The sequence below is a fragment of the Belonocnema kinseyi genome, chromosome 6, assembly GCF_010883055.1.
Source record: "Belonocnema kinseyi isolate 2016_QV_RU_SX_M_011 chromosome 6, B_treatae_v1, whole genome shotgun sequence".
NCBI classification, from domain to species: domain Eukaryota; kingdom Metazoa; phylum Arthropoda; class Insecta; order Hymenoptera; family Cynipidae; genus Belonocnema; species Belonocnema kinseyi.
The window spans coordinates 41,469,045-41,489,469 of record NC_046662.1 but is presented as its reverse complement, the minus strand read 5'-3'; the positions used below and the strand labels follow the sequence as shown (position 1 = coordinate 41,489,469).

The 20,425-nt window shown below is 25.9% G+C and overlaps 1 protein-coding gene across 1 annotated transcript in view; it reads right to left on the bottom strand.

The window, feature by feature from the left end:
• LOC117175116 (putative polypeptide N-acetylgalactosaminyltransferase 9) overlaps nucleotides 1–20,425 on the bottom strand; it is a 524,817-nt gene that overhangs the window by 69,103 nt on the left and 435,289 nt on the right. Inside the window, exons 7-9 of the mRNA XM_033364686.1 lie at nucleotides 14,293–14,606; nucleotides 12,410–12,608; nucleotides 10,500–10,669 (exon numbers count right to left, since the gene is read on the bottom strand). Of these exons, the coding sequence (XP_033220577.1) occupies nucleotides 10,500–10,669; nucleotides 12,410–12,608; nucleotides 14,293–14,606 (683 nt within the window). The remainder of the gene's footprint in view (nucleotides 1–10,499; nucleotides 10,670–12,409; nucleotides 12,609–14,292; nucleotides 14,607–20,425) is intronic.

Genomic DNA, 20,425 nt, shown 5'->3' with positions numbered 1-20,425 from the left:
AATCTAAAAAATTTGCAAGACTTACAATGAAAAATTCTTCAATTTTAACGATTTGCAATTTAAAATTCTTTACTCTTAAATGTTTTCAATTAAAGACTTTTTAATATGTAATGTGAATAATAAAAAATGATGCACTTTTAAATAACTTCTGTCAGAGATTTTTCTAGTGATTTTTAAGCTTAAAATATCAATGATAATTAAATACGAATTTTTCCCTTATTTCATAAATGAGAATTCTCAGATGTTCGTTATTTTAAAGAAAAAAATTTTAAAAGATCAGATCCTTATTAGAATATAATGGCTTTTTATTTATTGATCCTTTTCCTCAGGAGACGAGCTTCTACCTCAATGTTCTCAATATCCTTCAACAGGAAGTACAATTACTTCATTTTCTGACATAATTTAATAACAACGTTGAAAATTGTCTATCTATTCAATAACAAAATATCTTACTACATCTTCAATGAAAACATTTGATCGATTATAATTTGAGCGAAACAGGATATTAGATATTGGAAAAAGTGCTGCAATAAGAAATCGAGTCGACATAGTAGATGACAGAAATGTTTATAATTTCGCTTGGGTATCCATCCGTTTTTTGTACTTTTTTCCAAGAATAGAAAGTGAGTTAAAATTATGGGAGGAAAAGTGGGGAAAGCGAGGGGCAATTAAGGAGGTAAAGAAGGGGAAATAAGTAAAGGGAATGTAGAGAAATGAGAAGAGTAGAAGTATGAAAAATTAAGGAAAATGAGGGGGACGGAAACAGAGGAAATGAAGAGATAGAAAATTAGGGGAGAAGTAGGTGAAGTATGGGGAATTAAAAAAGTGAGAGGGGAGTCTAATAAGCAAGAGATAAGAGGGAAGGTTAATTAGGTAAATGTAAGGACGATAAGAAATGGGGAAGTAAGAAAAATAAGGATTGGGGAGGAAAGGGATATTAGGATTAGGGAAGTAAGGGATTTAGGAAAAGTAACGGAAAATTATGGAAAATGAAGGAAGGGAATCTAGCGGAAATGACAAGATGCGAAGGAGATAAAGTGAGGAAACTGATGGAAGCGGATGTAGGTGTAGTAGGGAATTAGGGGAAACGGGAGGCGTAGGGGAAGCAAGAGGAAATTAGGAAAAAGGAAATAGCAAATTTAAGGAAAATCAAGAGCCGGGAAGTAGGGTAAATTAGGGGAAGTGAGGAGATAGAAAATAAGAGGAGGAGAAGCATGTGCAGTAAGGAAAATAAGGAAAAATTAGGAGGGAATTTCAGAAGCAAGGGAGAATAGGGGAGGTGAATGAAGTGAATATAAGGGACGTAAGGGTTGTGAAGGTATGGAAAGTAGGGTAAGTAATTGCAGGGGATGGTAAATAAGGAAAGGGAAAGTTAAGAGAAATGAGAATATGGGAAGCACATGAAGTGGGCTGGCTAAGAAGAGGGGTATTAGGTGAATTAGTGGAAATTAGGATGAAAATAGATCACAGGAAAATCGTAATAGAAAATAAGGGGAGGGAAAGTAGGAGAAGTGACAAAAAAATACGGAAACTAGGGGAGATAAAGCAGGTAAAAATAGTGACATGGAAGTAGGGGAAACTGAGGCGAAATCAGGGCAGGGAAAGTAGGGGAAATTAAGATAAATCAGGGCACGATGGTAAATTCAAGGAGGAGAAGTATGGAAAGGAGAGGAGATGCAGAGAAAAGAGGGGTGGGAAAGTAGGAAAAGTGACGGAAGATGAAAAGGAATATGGGTAGGGGAAATAGTTGAAGTGAGGAAAAGTAGGGAAAATAGGCAAAGTAGGGAAAAGGGAGGGAATATACTTTTTATCAGATTAAAATCAAATTGTTTTCTTTAAAATAATAAAATTTACACGCCTGATAAATTTCGAATTCTATTAGTGTTTTTCATCAAAAATTTAAAAATCACTAAAATTGCAATAAGATCAATAATTTCAAATTATTTTAAGTTACGTTGGTGTTTAACATCAAATGCTCGTAGTTAAAAACAAAAATAATTGTAATTTGAAGAAATTTATAATCTTTTAATATTTTTGATTAATATTAGTGTTTTTCTTCGGAAATAGGTATTTTCATTGAAAAATTATTATATTTCAAAGAATATTTACCATATTTGAACAATAATATTTATAACAATACTACAAAATACAAAAATTATGTATTAATATGAGTTTTACCTTTTAATTAAAAAATTGTATGGGAAAAAAATCGCGAGCACAGTGCACGTGCTTGTTTTTTAGTAAAACTAAAAATTTTAACATAGTACAGAAGGAAATTGAAATCCATGAAAATATTAAAAGAAAATCATGTCCGTGGAATCAACGAATATGGAACGTTTTTATAGTCGATGCTCCAGATATAAATAAACAAAAAACATAAAAAAAACAATAAAAAGTTGAAGTATGCATTTCAGTATAATACACATTCGGATCGGAAACCTATGAATACACAGGGGAGTTTATTATACATTTTTTAAATTTATTTAGACTAAAATACTTCTTCTATTATTGTTATTTGCAATTTTAATTACATTTTTAACCAAAGATATATGCTTTAGCTATTATGACAAATCCTTAACCAAGAAAAGGAGTTTTGAAGAAAAGATTTCAAATATCAACCACATAGTTTAATTTTAAGCCAAAAACAAGCAATGAAACCAATTTTAAACAAAGAATGAAATTAATTTTTATAAAATTTTTTTAAAATTTTCAACAAAATTGTTAAACTGTCGACCATGCCGATGAGTCTTCAACCAAAAATAATATTTTTGAAGAAAGTAATATAATTTTGCAAAATTTATTCAGACTCAAATACTGCTATTCTTATTTTTATTCAGTTACATATCGAGAAAAAAAAGAATGTCCACCAACATAATTACATTTTCAATCAAGGATAATTTTTTATTTAATATGATGAATCTTTAATAAAAAAGAAAATTTTCAAGAAAAACATTCAACCATATAGTTGAATTTTAAACCAAAAGTTAATGTTTCGACCAAGCAGATTAATTTTTTATCATGAAAAGCGAATTATCAGCCGAAAAGTTCAATTGTAAGTTAAAAAATTGTTTACGATGAAAATAATTTTCGATAAAAAATGTAACGAAGTTTCAATATTAAGTTAAATAAATTTTCGAAAGAAAAAATTAGACGAATTTTTTACAAAAAATCAAACGAATTTTTAAGAAAATAGTTAAATTGTCGACCAATGAGATGAATCGTAAATTTTTTTTTAAAAAAGTAGTATAAACTTTCGAATTTTTTTACCAGAATAGCTAAATTCAAACCGAATAAATTTTTTTCAATAAATAAAATTCTCTCCAAAAAAATAGTTCTGCACAAAAAACATATTTTCAGCAAAAAATTTTAATTTTTCACCAAGGAGATGAATTTTCATCCTAAATTATGAATATTGTCTAACAAACAAGACGAATTATCAACTATTTTTAAATAAGAACATTTTTAAATAAGAAAAATAAATTTTCAACCAGAACTGGAAAACTTAAATTTTTCAGATAAAACAATCTAATTTTTATCATCAAAAAACAACGGATTTTTAAATTAATAGTTTCATTTCCTGCAAAAGAAGTCAAACTTTAATCTGAAAGTATAAATTTCAGATAAAATATTTAATTTCCAACTAATAAGATAAATTTTCTACCGAAATGTTGAATTTTAAAGCCAAGAAGCCAAATTTTCTGCAAAATTTGAATTTTAAAAAATTAAGAATTTAATTTGACAAAAGACGAATTTGCAATGAAATAGATGAATTTGAATTGAGAAAAATCCATTTTCAATTTAGAAAATTAATTCTCAACCAAAAAAAAATACATTTTTTAGCAAAATGGTTACATTTTCAACTAAAGAGATGAATTTTTATCCCAAATTATATATCTTTGACAAGAAAAAAATGTCAAGGAAAGTGTTAAAATATTAACCAAATAATTGAATTTTTAACGAGTAAGTTCATTTTTTGATCAAGAAGATTAATTTTCTACCAAAAAATCCTAATTATTATCAAACGAATTGCTGAATTTCAATCTAAAAGAATTATTTTTCAACAAGCCTTAAAACGAATTTTCATTGAAAAAATGAAACGAATTTGCAACAAAATATTTAATTTTCCATCCAATGAGATCAATATTGAATTAATTTTTTGTTCAATTTTTATCAAACTAGGTCAATTTTCTACCAAATAGATGAATTTTCAACGAGTAAGTTCATTATTTTTTACAAAGAGGATTAATTTTCTAACAAAAAAGACAAATTATTATCAATCGAATAGTTGAAAAATTATTATTAACCCAACAGTAAAATTTTAAGTCAAAGAAATTAATTTTGAAAAAAAATGAAACTAATTTTCAACAAAATATTAAAATTTTTTATTAATTAGATGAGTCTTCAATTAAAAAATAACTGCTTATTTTAATTTTTAACAAAATAATTAAAATTTTCTACCAAAATGTTGATTTTTCAAGCCAAGAAGACGAACTTTCTGCAAAACGTTGAAATAAAAAAAAATGTTAATATGACAGAGACGAATTTTAAACAAAACACATCAATTTTAAATGAGAAAAGATCCATTTTCAACTAAAAAAATTATTTCTCAAACCAAAAAAAGAAAAACAATTTTGAACAAAATGGTTCATTTTTCAAACAGAAATAAATTTTTCTTTAAAATTATGAATCGTCAACCAGAAAAAATTGTTAAGAAAAGTGTTGAAAAAATCAAGCAATTAAATGAATTTTTAATGAAAAATTTAATTTTTTAACCAAGAAGATGAATTTTCTACCAAACAACACAAATTACTATCAACCTAATAGTATAATTTTAAGTTAAAAAAATTAATTTTCAAAAAAATTAAACACGTTTTCAACTAAATATTTAAATTTTTAATTAATGAGATAAATCTTTAACTAAAAAAGTAACTTTTGTTTTATTTTTTTAAGTTTCTACAAAATAATTAAATTTTGTGCCAAAATGTTGATTTTTCAAACCAAGAAGACGAACTTTCTGCAAAAAGAAATTTGACAAGAAACGAATTTTCAAAGAAACACATAAATTTTTAATGAGAAAAGATCCATTTTCAACTTACGAAATAGATTTGCAACTAAACAAAAAAATTAATTTTCAGAAAAAAATGACATTTTTATCCAAAGATTTAAATTTTCATTTAATATTATTAACCTTAAACACGAAAAAGTAATTTTCAAGAAAATATTTGAAGATTATTTTTCAACAAATAATGAGACGGATTTTCAACAAAAAAAGAAACAAATTTTATTACAAAATAAAATAAAATAAGGCGAATTTTCAACAAAAATTTGATGAATTTTCAAGTAGTCCAAATTAAGAAAACAATACTTTTAAAAAATACAGCTGAATATAAAGCACAATAATTAAATTCTAAATAAAAATGCATGAATTCCAAACTAAAAATAGAATGGTATTTAGGTAAACATCGGAAAATAAAATTTAATTTAAAATATCAATTTTCAACAATAAATAGAATAGCTATAAAATCTGTGAAGAAAATTATTTTTTAACTTGAGAAAAAAACTACTTATAAGCAGAATAATTACATTTTTGATCAAAGATATGTAATTGTATCTAATATGAAGAGTCTTAAACAAATAAAAGAAAAGGAAATTTTCAGAAAAGAGTTTAAAATTCAAAGAACTAGTTGAATTTAGAACCGAAGAGTCAATTTTTCTACCAAGAAGAATAATTTCCTATCATGCAAGATAGAATTCTCAACCGAAAAGTTGAATTTTAAGTTGAAAAAAATTGATATTTACCAAAAAATGCAGAGTTTTCGAGAAAGAATGAAACAAATCTTGAAAGAAAAATATTTAAATTTTCCAAATTTATTTGGACACAAATCTTCCCACTCTTATTTTTATTTGCGTAAACATCGAAAGCACAAGCGAAGCAAATTTTGGCAGTGAATTAAAGTGGATATCTATTATCTAAGCTCTCCTCCCTTTCTAACTATCGAATTGAAATCTACCTCGGAAGAAGCGAGTACACCTGAGAGGGACATATAGTGCTCGACGCCTCGTTTATGGGGTTTTTACGGCAAGCATCGCAAGCTCCATGTTATCGTGCAAGCTTTATCATCCCCTTTTCGATGTCTTTCTCTTTGTTACCTCTCAAAATTTTAGCACTGCCTCGTTTTCTTGCTCAATTTATGGACTATCAGGTTCAAACGACTTATTCGCATTTGGAATTCTTTATTCGAAACAATCGAGAATGTTGACCCCCCCCCCAACCCTTACCTTATCGTCGTTACGTAACATATTTTTATTATCTTTAAAAACATAAAAGACGTTTTCTAAATAAAAAAGAAAGTTTTTCAACATTTAGTATTGTCTAGAAATAAATAAAACAATATTATAAATTATTTTTTTAATACGATAAAGAATAAAAAAATAATATTGATAAGAATACAATATAAAATTTTCAAATAACTATTTATTTGTTTGCAGTTTTTGGACACTTAAATTCGAGCTGAAATTAAATTCAGAGAGATAAGAATAAGAAAATTAAAAAAGATCTTAAAATATTTCAGATATGTCAAAAATTATTCTAGAAGATGTTAAACAAAACTGTTTTTATTTTATAAGATTTAAACAAATATTAGTAAAAATTTGAGTCTTTTCAAACGATTTTTCAGGACTTTTAGAAGATTAGAAAAAATCAAGAAACTGTTCCTAAATTTTCGAAAAAGTTTACAAGTTTTTAAATATTTTAAATCTATTTAAATCGTCTTAAATTCCCAAAAATATTTTTAACTTACCCGAATTTGTATCGAAACTTGAAAAATAATTCAAAATGTAAACGAAAATTGCATTCGAATCTTCTGAATCTTTCCAGGAATTTTAAGAAAATTGGTTTAGTCTTGAGAAACCTTTCGAAATTCCTTTATAGCTTCTAAAGTTTGTTTTCCAAATTTTTAAAAATCTACATTTCAAAAAATCTTTTGAAGCTTCAGATTCTTTTTGAATCTCTTCAATTATTCAAAATTACAAAAAATAAATTCATGTTAAATTCTTTCTTTTACTATTCCTTTTAAATTTATTTAAATTCTAAATTCTTCCAAATATTTTTTGAATGTACTCAATTTTTTAAAAAATATTATTACAAATTTAAATGATTAATTATTAATATTAATTATTATTAATTTAAATTTTTAAATATCTTACCAAATTGAAAATTTTTTATTCAAAATCCTCTACGCTTTTTTAAAAAAATTTGCGAAATCGTTAAAAACATTTGAAAACCTTTTTTTAATTTTCTCTTGAGTTCCTTTGTTAAAATAAAAAACTATTTACAATTCTCCTCCGAATCTTAAGAAAATTCTTTCCTTTTCTTTTTAGGCTTTCTAAACCTTCTTATCTTCAAAAATTATTCCAACTTTTTCTGATTCTTTTTTAATTCGACAAAATTAAAAAAATTGTCTTGAAATATTTTAGATTTTTTTTTTACAAATCTTTTGCAGTGTTTTCAAATCTTTTTCAATAATGACTTGAAGTTAATTTTTCTGATTGAGAAATCATTTTAATTTTTCCTAGGAAACAAAATTTTTCTTTGATTTACATTAAATCCTACAAATTTTGTTGAAAATCTTTCCAAGTTTTAATTATTTTGGAATTTTTTCAAAACTTCTGAATATTTCTTAAACTACTCACATTTCCTGTAAAATTGTGTAATATGGCAAAATTTCGCTTAAAAATCGTTTACATTCGTTTTAAAAATTTGAGGAAGTAATTACAAAATTGTTTTTTATCTTTTTAATTTGTTTCTTAGAATTTATTAAAAAAAAGAACCATTTAAAATTTTATCATGAATCTTAAAAACCTTTTTTTAGAATCTCTTAAAACCCTACAAAAATTAGTGTACTGAAAAATTGGTGAAACCCTGGAAAATTATCTCAATGTCTTCCATGTTAGTATTTCACACATTTTTAAATCTTAAAAATTTTAAATAATTATTTTAAAATGTAAAAAATCATTTCAGAAATTTACAGGAATCTTCAACAAATATTTAATACCTTCAAATCTTTCAGAATAATCATTCGAAGGCTTTAATTCTGTTGCTAATTCTTCAAAATAAGTTTTGAAAAACAGTTGAATTCAAGCAAGAAAAATAAATTCACATTAAAAAAAAACAAGAATTTTGAAAATTTTGAAATTGGAAATGGAGGGGAGCGTGGGACATAAAGTAAAGCAAGGGAAATAGAGGGGTGCGTGGGATTTTGAGAATGGTGAACAATAAAATAAGTATTATCAGTTTGTATTTAAATTTATATAAATATATTTTTATAAGATTATTGAGAAAATAAAAAAAAACATTTTTGAATATTCCATATGTGTCAAAAAATAATCTAGATTGTTTTTTAACACGTTTGTATATTTTATACGATTTTGCCAAATATTAGGAAAACTCCGAGTTTATAAAAAAACGTTTAAGACTTTCGAAAATGTTTCCAAGTTTTTAAATACTTGAATTCTATTGAAAACGCATTAAATTCTTTAAAATATTTTTAAGTGACTTACATTATTTCTAAAATGTGAAAAAAAATTTTAATATTGAAAAATTGCCTTTTAATCTTCCAAATCTTCTCAGGAATTAAAAAAAATTTTTTATTCTCTTTTAACCTTCCGAAATTCTTTTAAAACTTCTACAGTATTTTTTAAATCTTTTGAAGTATAGTATTCTTTTTGAATCTATTCAATTATTCTAATTAAAAATTCTTTATTTCTTCTTCTATTCTCTGTACATTCATTTAAATTTTTAATTCTTCTCAATATTTCTTGAATATACTTAATTTTTAAAAATATTTTCAAGTTACTAAATTTTAAAATTTCGCTGTAAAATGTTCTACGCTCTTTTTCAAAATTTTAGAAAATATTTTAAAATGTTTAAAAGCCTTTGTTAATGTTTTCTGCTGGTTCATTTTTACAAATAAGAAATCATATTAAATTTATACACAAAAATGTTAGAAAAATGATTTTTTTATTTTTAAATACTTTCCAAATCTTCTAATTAGAAATTGTTCAAACTTTTCCTTATTTTTTTCTTGAATTCTGCAAAATTAAAAAAATTTGATTTAAATCTTTTAGATTCTTCTTTAAAAATTTTAGAAATCGTTAAAAATATTTTTAAATAATATCTTCAAATTAATTTTTTGAAATGAAAAATCATTTGAATTTTTCCTAAGAATCTAAATTTTCTCATTTTTGTGAAACCTTACAAAATTCTTTGAAAAATCTTCACAAGTTTGAATTATTTCTGTCTTATTTCCAAACTTCTGAATGTCCCTCACACTTATTAGTCCTATTGCTATTTTCCGGACATTAAAACCAAAGGATATTTACCATCCCAAATTTATTTCTATAGATATGTATTTTATGAAGAATCGTGTTATAGTTGGTGTTTCAACTAAAAAATAATTAAATTAAAAAAAAGTTGAATTCAACAAAAAATATATTTGTAACGTAATAGCTTAGTCCCTAATTTAGACAGGTTTCAGTTTAATTTTCACCTTAACAATTGTACTTTGATCAAAAAGAATGAATTTTCTGCCAGGAAGATTCAGCCAAAAAAGAAGAATTTTCAACAAAATACATCAATTTTTAACCGAATTGTTAAATTTTTAACTATAAGAGATCAATCATCAACAGAAAATAAAATACATTTATATATTTAGTTTAAAAAATAATTTCTCAATGAAACAAAAATAGAATTTGAAATCTTTGGAATTGTAAAAGGTAGGGAGCGTGGGACATAAAAGGGAGCGTGGGGAATAGAGAGGTGCGTGGGATATAAAAAGTCCGGCGCGATTAAGGTTGTCTCGTGAGATAAGGGTTCAAACGTGAGGGTATAACGAGGGAAACAGTACGACATACGCACGGACGGATATCAGACCGAAGCTATAACGGTTCCTAATTTAGATAGGTTTCAGTTTAATTTTCACCTTAAAAATTGTACTTTGAACAAAAAGAATGAATTCTCTGCCAGGACGATTCAGCCAAAAAAAGAAGAACTTTCAACAAAATACATCAATTTTTAACCGAATTGTTAAATTTTTAACTATAAGAGATCAATCATCAACAGAAAATAAAATACATTTATATATTCATTTTAACAAATAAGTTCTCAATTAAACAAAACTAGAATTTGAAATCTTTGGAATTGTAAGAGGTGGAGAGCGTGGGACATAAAAGGGAGCGTGGGAAATAGAGAGGTGCGTGGGATATAAAAAGTTCGGCGCGATTAAGGGAGTCTCGTGAGATAAGGGTTCAAACGTGAGGGTATACCGAGGGAAACAGTACGACATACGCACGGACGGATATCAGACCGAAGCCATAACGGTTCCTGTCCCGAAATTTAGGCAGAACCCTACAAATAACATAGCGATTTTTTGTAGTTTTTTTTTCTAAGAATGGTAAAAAGGAGCTTATATTATAAAAGGAATATGATTTGTGACACTCACTTTGTCGTGACCTATCCTCTGATAGTAGTACTTGGCATACTCGTCCAGCCACACTTCACTCAGTCTTATACTGTTCCTCTTGAGCACGTTCACGCCACTGCGCCACTTGTAGGGTGAACGCTTTCTGAAGATGTGACCGACGTGCGAGCAAGGCACGATCTCCAGAGTACCTGGAAATCAAGAGAACAAAAGGTTCTACATATATTCTACACGTACACGCTATCTCATTTTATAAGCTTCCAACCCCAATTAACCTTTTTATTCAGATTTCTCATTTTAAGTCAAACTCCTTATTTTTTATCATAATTCTCATTTCTATTCAGATTTCTTATTTTTATTCCTAATTCTCATTTTTATTCAGAATCCTCATTTTTGTTTAGATTTTTCATGTTTGATCAGATTTTTCAATGTTAATCAGGATTATCATTTTTATTCTTATTTTTCATTTTTAGTCAAATTTCAAATTTTTTAGCTAGATTTCTAATTTTTAAGTCATATTTCTCATTTTAATTCAGATTTCTTATTCTCATTCATAATTCTCATTTTTAGAAAGAACCCTCATTTTCTTCACATTTTTCATGTTTGAACAGAGTTTCCAATTTAAATCAGAATTATAATTTTTATTCAGATCTCTCATTTTTATTCTGATTTTTCATTTTTAGTCAAATTTTTAATTTTTAGTCAGATTTCTAAGTTTTTAGTCAGACTTCTCATTTTAAATCAGATTTCTCATTTTTAGTCAGATTTCTCATTTTTACTCAGATTTTTCATTTTTGATCAGATTTTCCAATTTATATTATATTAAATTATATTATATTCAGATTTCTCACTTTTATTTAGATTTCTGACTTTTATTAGGATTTCTCATTTGTATTCATTTTTATTCATATTTTAGATTATTCTGATTCTTAAATTTGTTATTCAGATTTCTCATTTTTGTCTGATTTCTAATTGTTTATCATATTTCTAATTTTTATTCATATTTCTCTGTTTTTAATTTAGGTTTCTCTTTTTTATCAAGACTTCTCTTTTTCATTCCGATTTCTCATTTTTATTCTGATTTTTTATTTTTATTTCAATTTGCCTTTTTTATTTACATTTCTCTTTAATATTCAGTATTTTTAGTCGAATTTCAAATTTTTTAGTCAGGTTCCTAATTTTTTTGTCGGATTTCTTGATGTTACTCAAATTTTTCATGTTTGATCAGAGTTTCCAATTGATATCAGATTCCTCATTTGTATTCATATTTCTAATTGTTTAGTCAGACTTCTCATTTTAATTCAAATTTCTTGGTTTTATTCTTATATCTCATTTTTACTCAGATTTTTCACGTTAGGTCAGATTTTTCAATATATATTATATTATACTATATTCAGATTTCTCATTTTTATTCAGATTTTTTAGATTTTAGATTATTCAGATTTTTCTTTTTTTGAATTCAGGTATCTCATTTTTATTCAGACCTCAAATTTTTATTTAGATATTTCGTTTTTTATTCTGATTTCTTATTTTTAGTGTGATTTCTAATTTGTTATCATATTTTTTTATTCATATTTCTATTTTTTAATTTAGTTTTCTCGGTTTTTAATTGAGATTTATGTTTTTTATTCAGATTTCTCATTTTTATTCTGATTTTGCATTTTTAGTCAAATTTAAAATTTTAGTCAGATTTCTCTTTGATAGTTTGATTTCTAATTTTTGTCACATTTCTTATTTATATTTCGATTTCTCATTTTTATTCAAATTTTTTTAAGATTTGTGATCATTCACATTCTTCAAATTTTCACTCAGCTTTCTCTTTTTTCTTCAGATTTCTCATTTTTATTTAGATTTTTTAAATTGAAGATTATTAAGGTTCTTAAAATTTATGAAAATGTAATCAATCTTTATTTATATTAAAAGCTTCTTACCGCCACACATCCAAGTTTTGAAAGACAGTTCCAGATTCTCGCCTCCCCAAATATCAAATCCGCTGTCATAAGTACCCAGCCGTTCAAAAAACGCTTTGTCTATCGCAAATAATCCACCCGCCATTGTCGGTGTCCAAACTGGTTCGGCAGTATTTTTATGTTTCTTTTTCTCTCGTTCGGGAACAGCGTGCCAATTAAACTACAGAAAAAATTATATTTCAGAATGAAATTTTGTTAAATATTTTAATTTTACTTCTAAAGATATAGTATAATTATTAAGCTAAAAAGTCGAATACTTTAGAAAACACTAGAATTCTCAAATCAAAAAGATAATCTTTCAACAAAAATCTTAATTTTAACCAGAAAATATGATTTTATAATCAACTGAACGAATTAAAAAAAATTCATTTCACACCAAAAAGTCGCATATTAGGCAGATTTCTACAAAAACGTAAAATTTTCAACCGGAAAATATTAATTTTTCACAAAAAAAATCATTTTCTTCTAAACGGTTCACTTCAAATCGCAATTAGGAACTAAAAACTATTAGTTTTTAATATAAAATGGAATATTTTAAGTTGAAAATAAATAAAAAAAATTAATTTCCACTACATTAACAAAAGAGTTTAATCTTCAACCAGTAAAATTAATTTTTAAGAACGTAGCTTTACTTTCAACCAGGTACTTGAAGTTTGAACGAAACAAGATGAATTCTCAAAATAAAATATAACACTTGTATTGACAATCAAAAACGATCAATTTTTACCCAAAAAATGGAATAGTTTAATTTAAATTAAAAAACTAATTCTAAAGAAATTAAAAATATTTATTTAAAAAAATATTATTTTTAACAAAATAGTTTAACTTTCAAAAAAATATTTAAATTTTGAACTACATAACATAATTTTTAACCAAAAAGGATGAATTCTAAACCAAAAATATAACAATAGACTTTTCAATTAAAATAATTATCTATCAAAAAAATTAATTGCTTTTTTTGTAACGAAAGACATTTTTTCTAATCAAAAAGAAATTTCTACGAATCAAAGAAACTTGTCCTTGACTGAGAACCAATTAATATTTTTCTTTAATTTAAAGCAGAGAAAAAGTTTCTTGAAAACAGGCAAAAGGAAAAAATCCTTGAAAAATGGAAAAGAGATAAGATATTTATAAAATATGGGTTAAATAATAAAAATAATTTTTATTTTTGTTAATCATTCAGATTGGTTGAATTAATTAACCTGAAGGCTCTTGAGAAGCTTTTGCAAATTCCTTAATATTTTTTTTAATACCCTTACAAATTTCAAATCATTTAAAATCTGTTGAAATTCATTAAAACTGTTAAAAGTTCTTGAAAATTCCTTTAAGTTTTAAAAATACACTGCAATGTTTAAAATCCTTGGGAATTATTTCAAATGATTGAAATTTATTCAAAATGGTTTGTAATCCTTTAAAATCCTTGTCAATATTTCAAATCCTTTGATATCTGTCTAATTTCTTAGAAACCATAAAATTCTACAAATAATAATGTCTATAAATCATTGAAAATACCCTAAATTATTTCAAATCATTTTAAATGTTTTTTTAATTTACTTAAATCTTTTTAAAGCTCTCTAAAATTCCTGGAAAGCTTAAAAATTGTCCTAAAATCGTAAAAATGTCAATTTCCTTATCATGTCTGACTACTTTGTACCTGTACTACTTGTTCTTAAAGTCTCACTACTCAACTGTCTTGCCTGGCTATTTTATACATCTACTACTTATTATTGAAGCCGAACAGGTTATCATCTATCTCTAAAATTCACCTATTTTATAAGATCTTAGAAAAAAACGAAACATAATTTGGATTTGGTAAATTGTGCGGATTGGTGGAATTAATTTACCTGGAGGTTCCAATCGAATCCACCCACATTAACACCACTAGAATCTCTCCAATGATATTCTAAAGTGGTATCATCGATAACGTCAATGACTGGACAAACCACAGTGGTCGAATCATGTGCAATTCTGTCCAAAAGCGGTTCCAGCCATCCTTCGGTGCACTCACAGTGACTGTCTAAGTAGGTCAATACTGGGGCTCTTGCTGCACCAGCTCCGAGAAGTCGAGCCCTGATCAAACCTTCCCTCTTTTGAGCCCTGATGATTCTCACTTTGGGGTAGTTCATCATGTAATCCTCAAGTTGACGTTTCAGATGAGCTGTAAAATAATAAAGATTTAATTAAATAACCACTAATTAAGGCAATTTAATTAGGAAATAGTTTCCTCTATTAGAAACCTCGAACTAAAGAAAAATATTAAATTCTAATTCCAATTTTGTCATTGCTAGTAAAATTCGACAGGGTGTACAAGAACTTCATTTTTAAAATTCCCTGATTTTTTCTTAGATGACTTTTCATTTTCCTTCGGCATTACCATTTAAGTACCAGCATTTTAGTTTTGTAATACTTTCAAGATAGCATCTTTCACAAATGGAATAAACCCGTATTTCAGATAATAATTATAAACTTTCAAATTGATCAATTCATTTGATAAATGCTTAAAATTAATTTCTCTGAAAAAAAATCTAGTCAAGTCGCTCTACTGGAAATCAAACCAAAAAACTTCCGATTTCCGGTCGGATGCTTTTTAAATTTTCGATTCCTAGTAGAGCGACTGGAGTAGATATTTTTTGAGAAAAATTTCATTTTAAGAATTTATAAATTTATTTACCATTTTATCAAAAATGGCGTGAAATATTTTCTTTTATTTAAAGAATAAACTTGATCGACGGCTATGAATTTTGATTTCGCAGAGTGTGGAACGACATCTAAACTAATCGATGGTAACTAGTTCTGATGATAATACAGATTCCTCATTTATTTTAAACAAAGAACGTATTTTTTATTATAAAACGTGGCTTTTTAAAAAAATACTTGAATTGTAAAGAAAACAATTCATTTTTTTACATAATAGTTAATCTTCCAACTAAAAAGATAAATTCCCCCCAAAAAAGTCATAGTTTATATTTCAATCAAAAAAGATTAAATTCATACAAAAACATGTTAACCCAAAATGTCGAAGTTTAGACAAAATAAAGAGATTCCTCTCAAGAAAGAAATAAAAGTTTATCTAAATTTTTCAACCTTCCAGCCAAAAGACAAGATTTCTTTACAAAAATTGAATTTTCATACCAAAATTATTACTTTTCAGCAAAAAATTGATATTATACGAAACAAAGGGCATTTTTTCCAATAAAAATGAAATTTCAAACCAGGAAAATTATTGATTTTAACAGAAAAAGAGAATTTTCCACTAAAAAAACCACTCTTAAAAAAATGGCAAACTTATATTTTTAGTTCAAAAAAGAATTTTAAACCGAGAAAGGCTTTAGCACTCAATAGTTAAATTATAAAACAAATACTTAAGCCATCAATAAAGAAAATTTTAAACAATGTAGTTTAACTTTTACCCAAGTCGTTTAATTTTCAATGAAAAACATTCATCTTCAAAACAGTAGTTAAATTTTTAAACAAAGGGATCTGAAAGTTGAATTTTCATAAAAAATGACATTTCTACTAAAACAGATGAATTTTTAGATCAAGAAGATAATTTTTTCAAAAATAAATGAATTTGTTAAATAAGATTTCAGTTACCTTTTTACGATCAAAAAATGAATTTTCAAAAAAGAAATAAGTTTCTACGAAAAAATAAAATCCTAAAAATGCTTCGAAATCTTTCGATATACTTTGAAATGATTTAAATCTAGGAAACATTTCTTAGAATCTCTTCAAATTTCCTACATAATTTAAAACCTTTGAAATTATTCAAAATCTCTTGAAACATTTTCAGGTTCATGAAAATTCATTGAAATCTTTTAAAATAAACTAAAATATTTCAAATACTTGAAAATCTTTTGAAATCCCTCGAAATTTTAAAAAGCTCTGGAAAATTCCTCGGAATTTAAAAAAATAAACTTAAGAATTTTCAAATCTCTTAAAATTGTTTGAAATTCCTTAAATCTGTTAAAACCTCTTGAAAATTTCTTGAAATTTTTTCAATACCCCGAAATATTCCAAATACTTTGGAATATTTTTTACGTCACTGCAATCTTTTTCAGCTCTTTAAAATTTCTCGAATGTTTAAAACAAAACCCAAAATATTTAAAAATTTTAAAAATATCCTTATGATGGCTGTCTACTTTCCACCTCTACAACTTGTTTCTAATTATCATTTTTTTCAGAAATAATGTTTTTTAAATAGGAAGTACTTATTTACCAGAATGAAAACTTAAGGAATATTTAGTGCAGATTACTACTTTTATGGTAACTATGTTACTATTTTAAAAAGTAACTTGTTAAGTGAAATGGTTACGATTTTTTCAACTATTATAGATAGAAAGTTCAACTACTTGGTTAAAAAATAACAAAAATTTTGTATTGAAAATTCATATTGTCAGTTAGAAAATTTCAAGTGTTTCCTAGAAAATTCGTCCTTTTGACTAAAAAGTTCAACAATTTAGTGGCAATTTTCTTCTTTTTTGTTGTTGTTGTAAGTTCGCCTATTTTTAAATATTTCCGGGACAATTTTAAACGATTCAAGTTTAATTTTAAAAGAATAATTTTAATTTTTAACGATTTCTAAATTTGTAGGAGAAGATTACAGAAGACTTCCAGACAATTCAACATTTTAAATTATTTTCTACAATTTTGGAAAATTTTGGGAAAGAATTTGAAAGGTTTTGCAGAAAAATTTTGTCATGATACATAATTTTAGAACAGCTTTAAGTAAGTGTAAGAGATATTCAGAAGTTTTAAAACGAATAAAACATAATAAAAACTTATAAGATATTTTAGGAATTTTGCAAGGTTTCAGGCAAATGAAAAAAATTCTTTGATGTCCTAGGAAAAATTAAAAGAATTTTTTATTCTTAAAGAATATGAAAAAACTACGAAAAATTTAAATAATTTAAAAATTTTAGAAGGTTTAAAAAAGAAAGGATTGATAAAAGAATTTTCTCATGAATTATGGAAAAATTTGCCATGCTTTTTTATTTTGATAAATGAACTTTAAGAAAAAATTGAATCGAATTTTTCCTAATGTTTTGTAAAATCCTGTAAAATAAATGTTTAAAAAAAATCTTTTACACTCCTCCACCTGAAGTATTAAAAAAACCATTTCTAATTTTCTCAAGAATCTTATTAAATTTATATGTTTATAAGTTTAAAAATAAACTGATAATACTTCTTTTCTTGTAAGTAATTTTAATATTTTGGTGGCTAATGAAGATTTTAAAAGCTTCATCGAAATACGGTTTTATTTATTTTTACATGACACTTCATCCCTAGAAACTTTTTTTGAAGTGATAACTTCTTTTGCAGCGGTATGAAGTCAAAAAACAAAACCTGACTCTCAAACATTTTTTACGGTCAATGAAATTCTAATATTCAAACTCGAAAGCTAAAGATTTTTCTGTTTAAAGTAATAAAAACTGAACTGCAATTTAAATCACTCAAAGTGAAACTCTTGATTATTAATCTCTGAAAGCTACAGTTTAAAAGTATTTTAAAAAAAAATTTCGTATTCAAATTCTCAATAATTTACACATGTAAAATGGAAGCTACTAACACTTTTCAACCGAACAGTTTGAAATTAAATGCAATTAAACTCCCAAATAGAAAATTTTCAACTTTTTTCAATTATAGAGTTCAAGATTCAGATTCGGTTCCGAAAACATAAATCCAAGTTATCATTTTCAATGCTCATTTTGTTCATAACCTTAACACTTTTTAAATTAAAAGTTATTTTTATTTTAAATAGTTTTAAAATCCTTAAAATGCTTCAAAACTTTATTTTAAAATCTATTAGACATACGCATGTTGTTTGAAATTTAAAAAAAATGTTTATTATTTTTTCGGAAATTAAAAAATCTTTAAAAATGATTCGAATTTTTCCTAAACATTTTTTTTAATCCTGCCAAATTGAAGAAAATTCCCCTAAAATCTTGGTCATTCATTTTTGATAATTTTGTACATTTTTCTAGGTTTTTTCAAATATTCTCTCCAAATTTATTTTTGGAAATTTAAAAATCATTTTCAATTTTTGTAGGAAATGTTATATATTCTTCTAAAGCATTTTAAAATTCTTAAAACTTACAAATTAATTGGTTTTAAATGGAACAATTAAAATTGCAACGTTTAACGCTTAGTTTTCTTGTTAGTTTTAGAATATTTTATTTATAATCAATGATTTTATATTAAACGTGAGACATTTATTAATATTACATAATTGTTTTTTTTTCTTAATTGAAAAATTTCAAATTAAATGGTTTTAAAATGGAATCTTTTTGACTGAAATAATATTTTTAATTTAATAAAATCCTTTGATGATAAATATATTATTTTGAAGATGTTTCAAGTGTAAAAATAGTTAATAGATTTTCAATCAGGCTTTCACATTCATTTAACTAATAGGACTTTGAAATTGAAACAGTTTAATTTTTAACGTTAAAATCTGGAAATTCTAAAATTGTGAACTGATTCCGAATCGGCTTGTAAAATCAATAATTATTCACTTTTTCATTCTTAAAGTAAAAATCTTTGATTCTAAAAGCTTCTTGTTTTTAATTGTTTAAGCCTTTGAATCTGCATTTTTTAATTCTTTAAATTAAAATATATGCTTAAAAATTAAAAATCTAAAATGGAAAATTTTTAAAGTAAAAGATTTTTGAATGAAGCGTTCTAAACCGAATGATATCATAATTGGTACACATCACAATTTAAAAAATTATTTCAAAAAACGGTTGAAATCAAAGATTGGACAAAATTTTTAGAATACAATTTTTGTAAAATTCCCTGTCAAAAAAATAAATTCACTGTCATTTCCCGGGTTCTTCTGGTCTTATAAAATTCCCTGCTTTCCAGGTTACCGGGTCCAGCAGTCACCCTGCACCCCCTAATCTTAATCCCTCCTTCGCTTCTTCCACTGCTCGCCCTCTCGCCACATTCTCTCGTGCTTTACGTCACCACTTCCTACCCCCCTCTCTCGCTGGCTCTCTTTCTCTCCATCCTTCACTCTTATACTCAGAATGCAACATGCGCATATATAGCGGCATGCGCTCTTTTTATAGCGGCATGCGTTCTTCTTCAAGGTCGTGGTTCGCAGACAAGATATTTTCACTTAGAAAACGTCTATTATATTTTACGTAACTGCGAAAAAAATCGAGAATAACGTTACGTAATATGTGAAAGCTCCCTGAATTATTTATCTTGTTAAATTTTCGTATCAGGGAAGTGTAAAAAGTAACCTTTCAGGTAACTGAAAGTTAATTTGTCTAGTGACTGCAATTAGTTACTGACGAAAAGGTACCTTACCCAACACTGTCTGTAACAGACCATATAGTAGCACAGCATTTTACGGATCATGGAACAAAATAAAGCAAAAAAGTCTGAAGTTTTTGTAACAATAATTAGATTAAGGTATATAGAGAAGCTGTCATCTAACGATAGAGTGGATCGCAATAAGTAGATCAACGTAATTTACTTATAGTAGATAGGTTTATGCGCACACCAAACTCTAATCCTGAGTCGCCATTGGGGCTTTAGGTAACTATGGACAGTGTAAAGGGATTGGGTGGATAACCGAGCTTTGTCTGCTTACCAAAGCGCGTTATCTATAGAATTGTTGTTTCGTTAAAAGTAAACAGTGATTCAAAAAATTCTTCACCTTTTACAAATTTTATCATTGTAAATCAAATTCTCTAACTTTCATTGTAGACAAACTTTCTGGAGTCCCGATTTTGTTGAAATTATAGTCGTTATTAAATAATTCAGATAAATTACTTCCTTCATATAGTAGATCAGATGATTTGTATCGATTATAATTAAATTTTGTAATTTTTATTATTTTCAAAAGATTTCCTTCTAAAAAATAGTTTTGTTGGTTTCTTCTGGCGCAGAAGAATTCATAAATAAATAGCCAAAAAGAATGCTAGAAACGTGGGATTAATTAAAATTAATATAGAGTCATTTTTAAAGGAA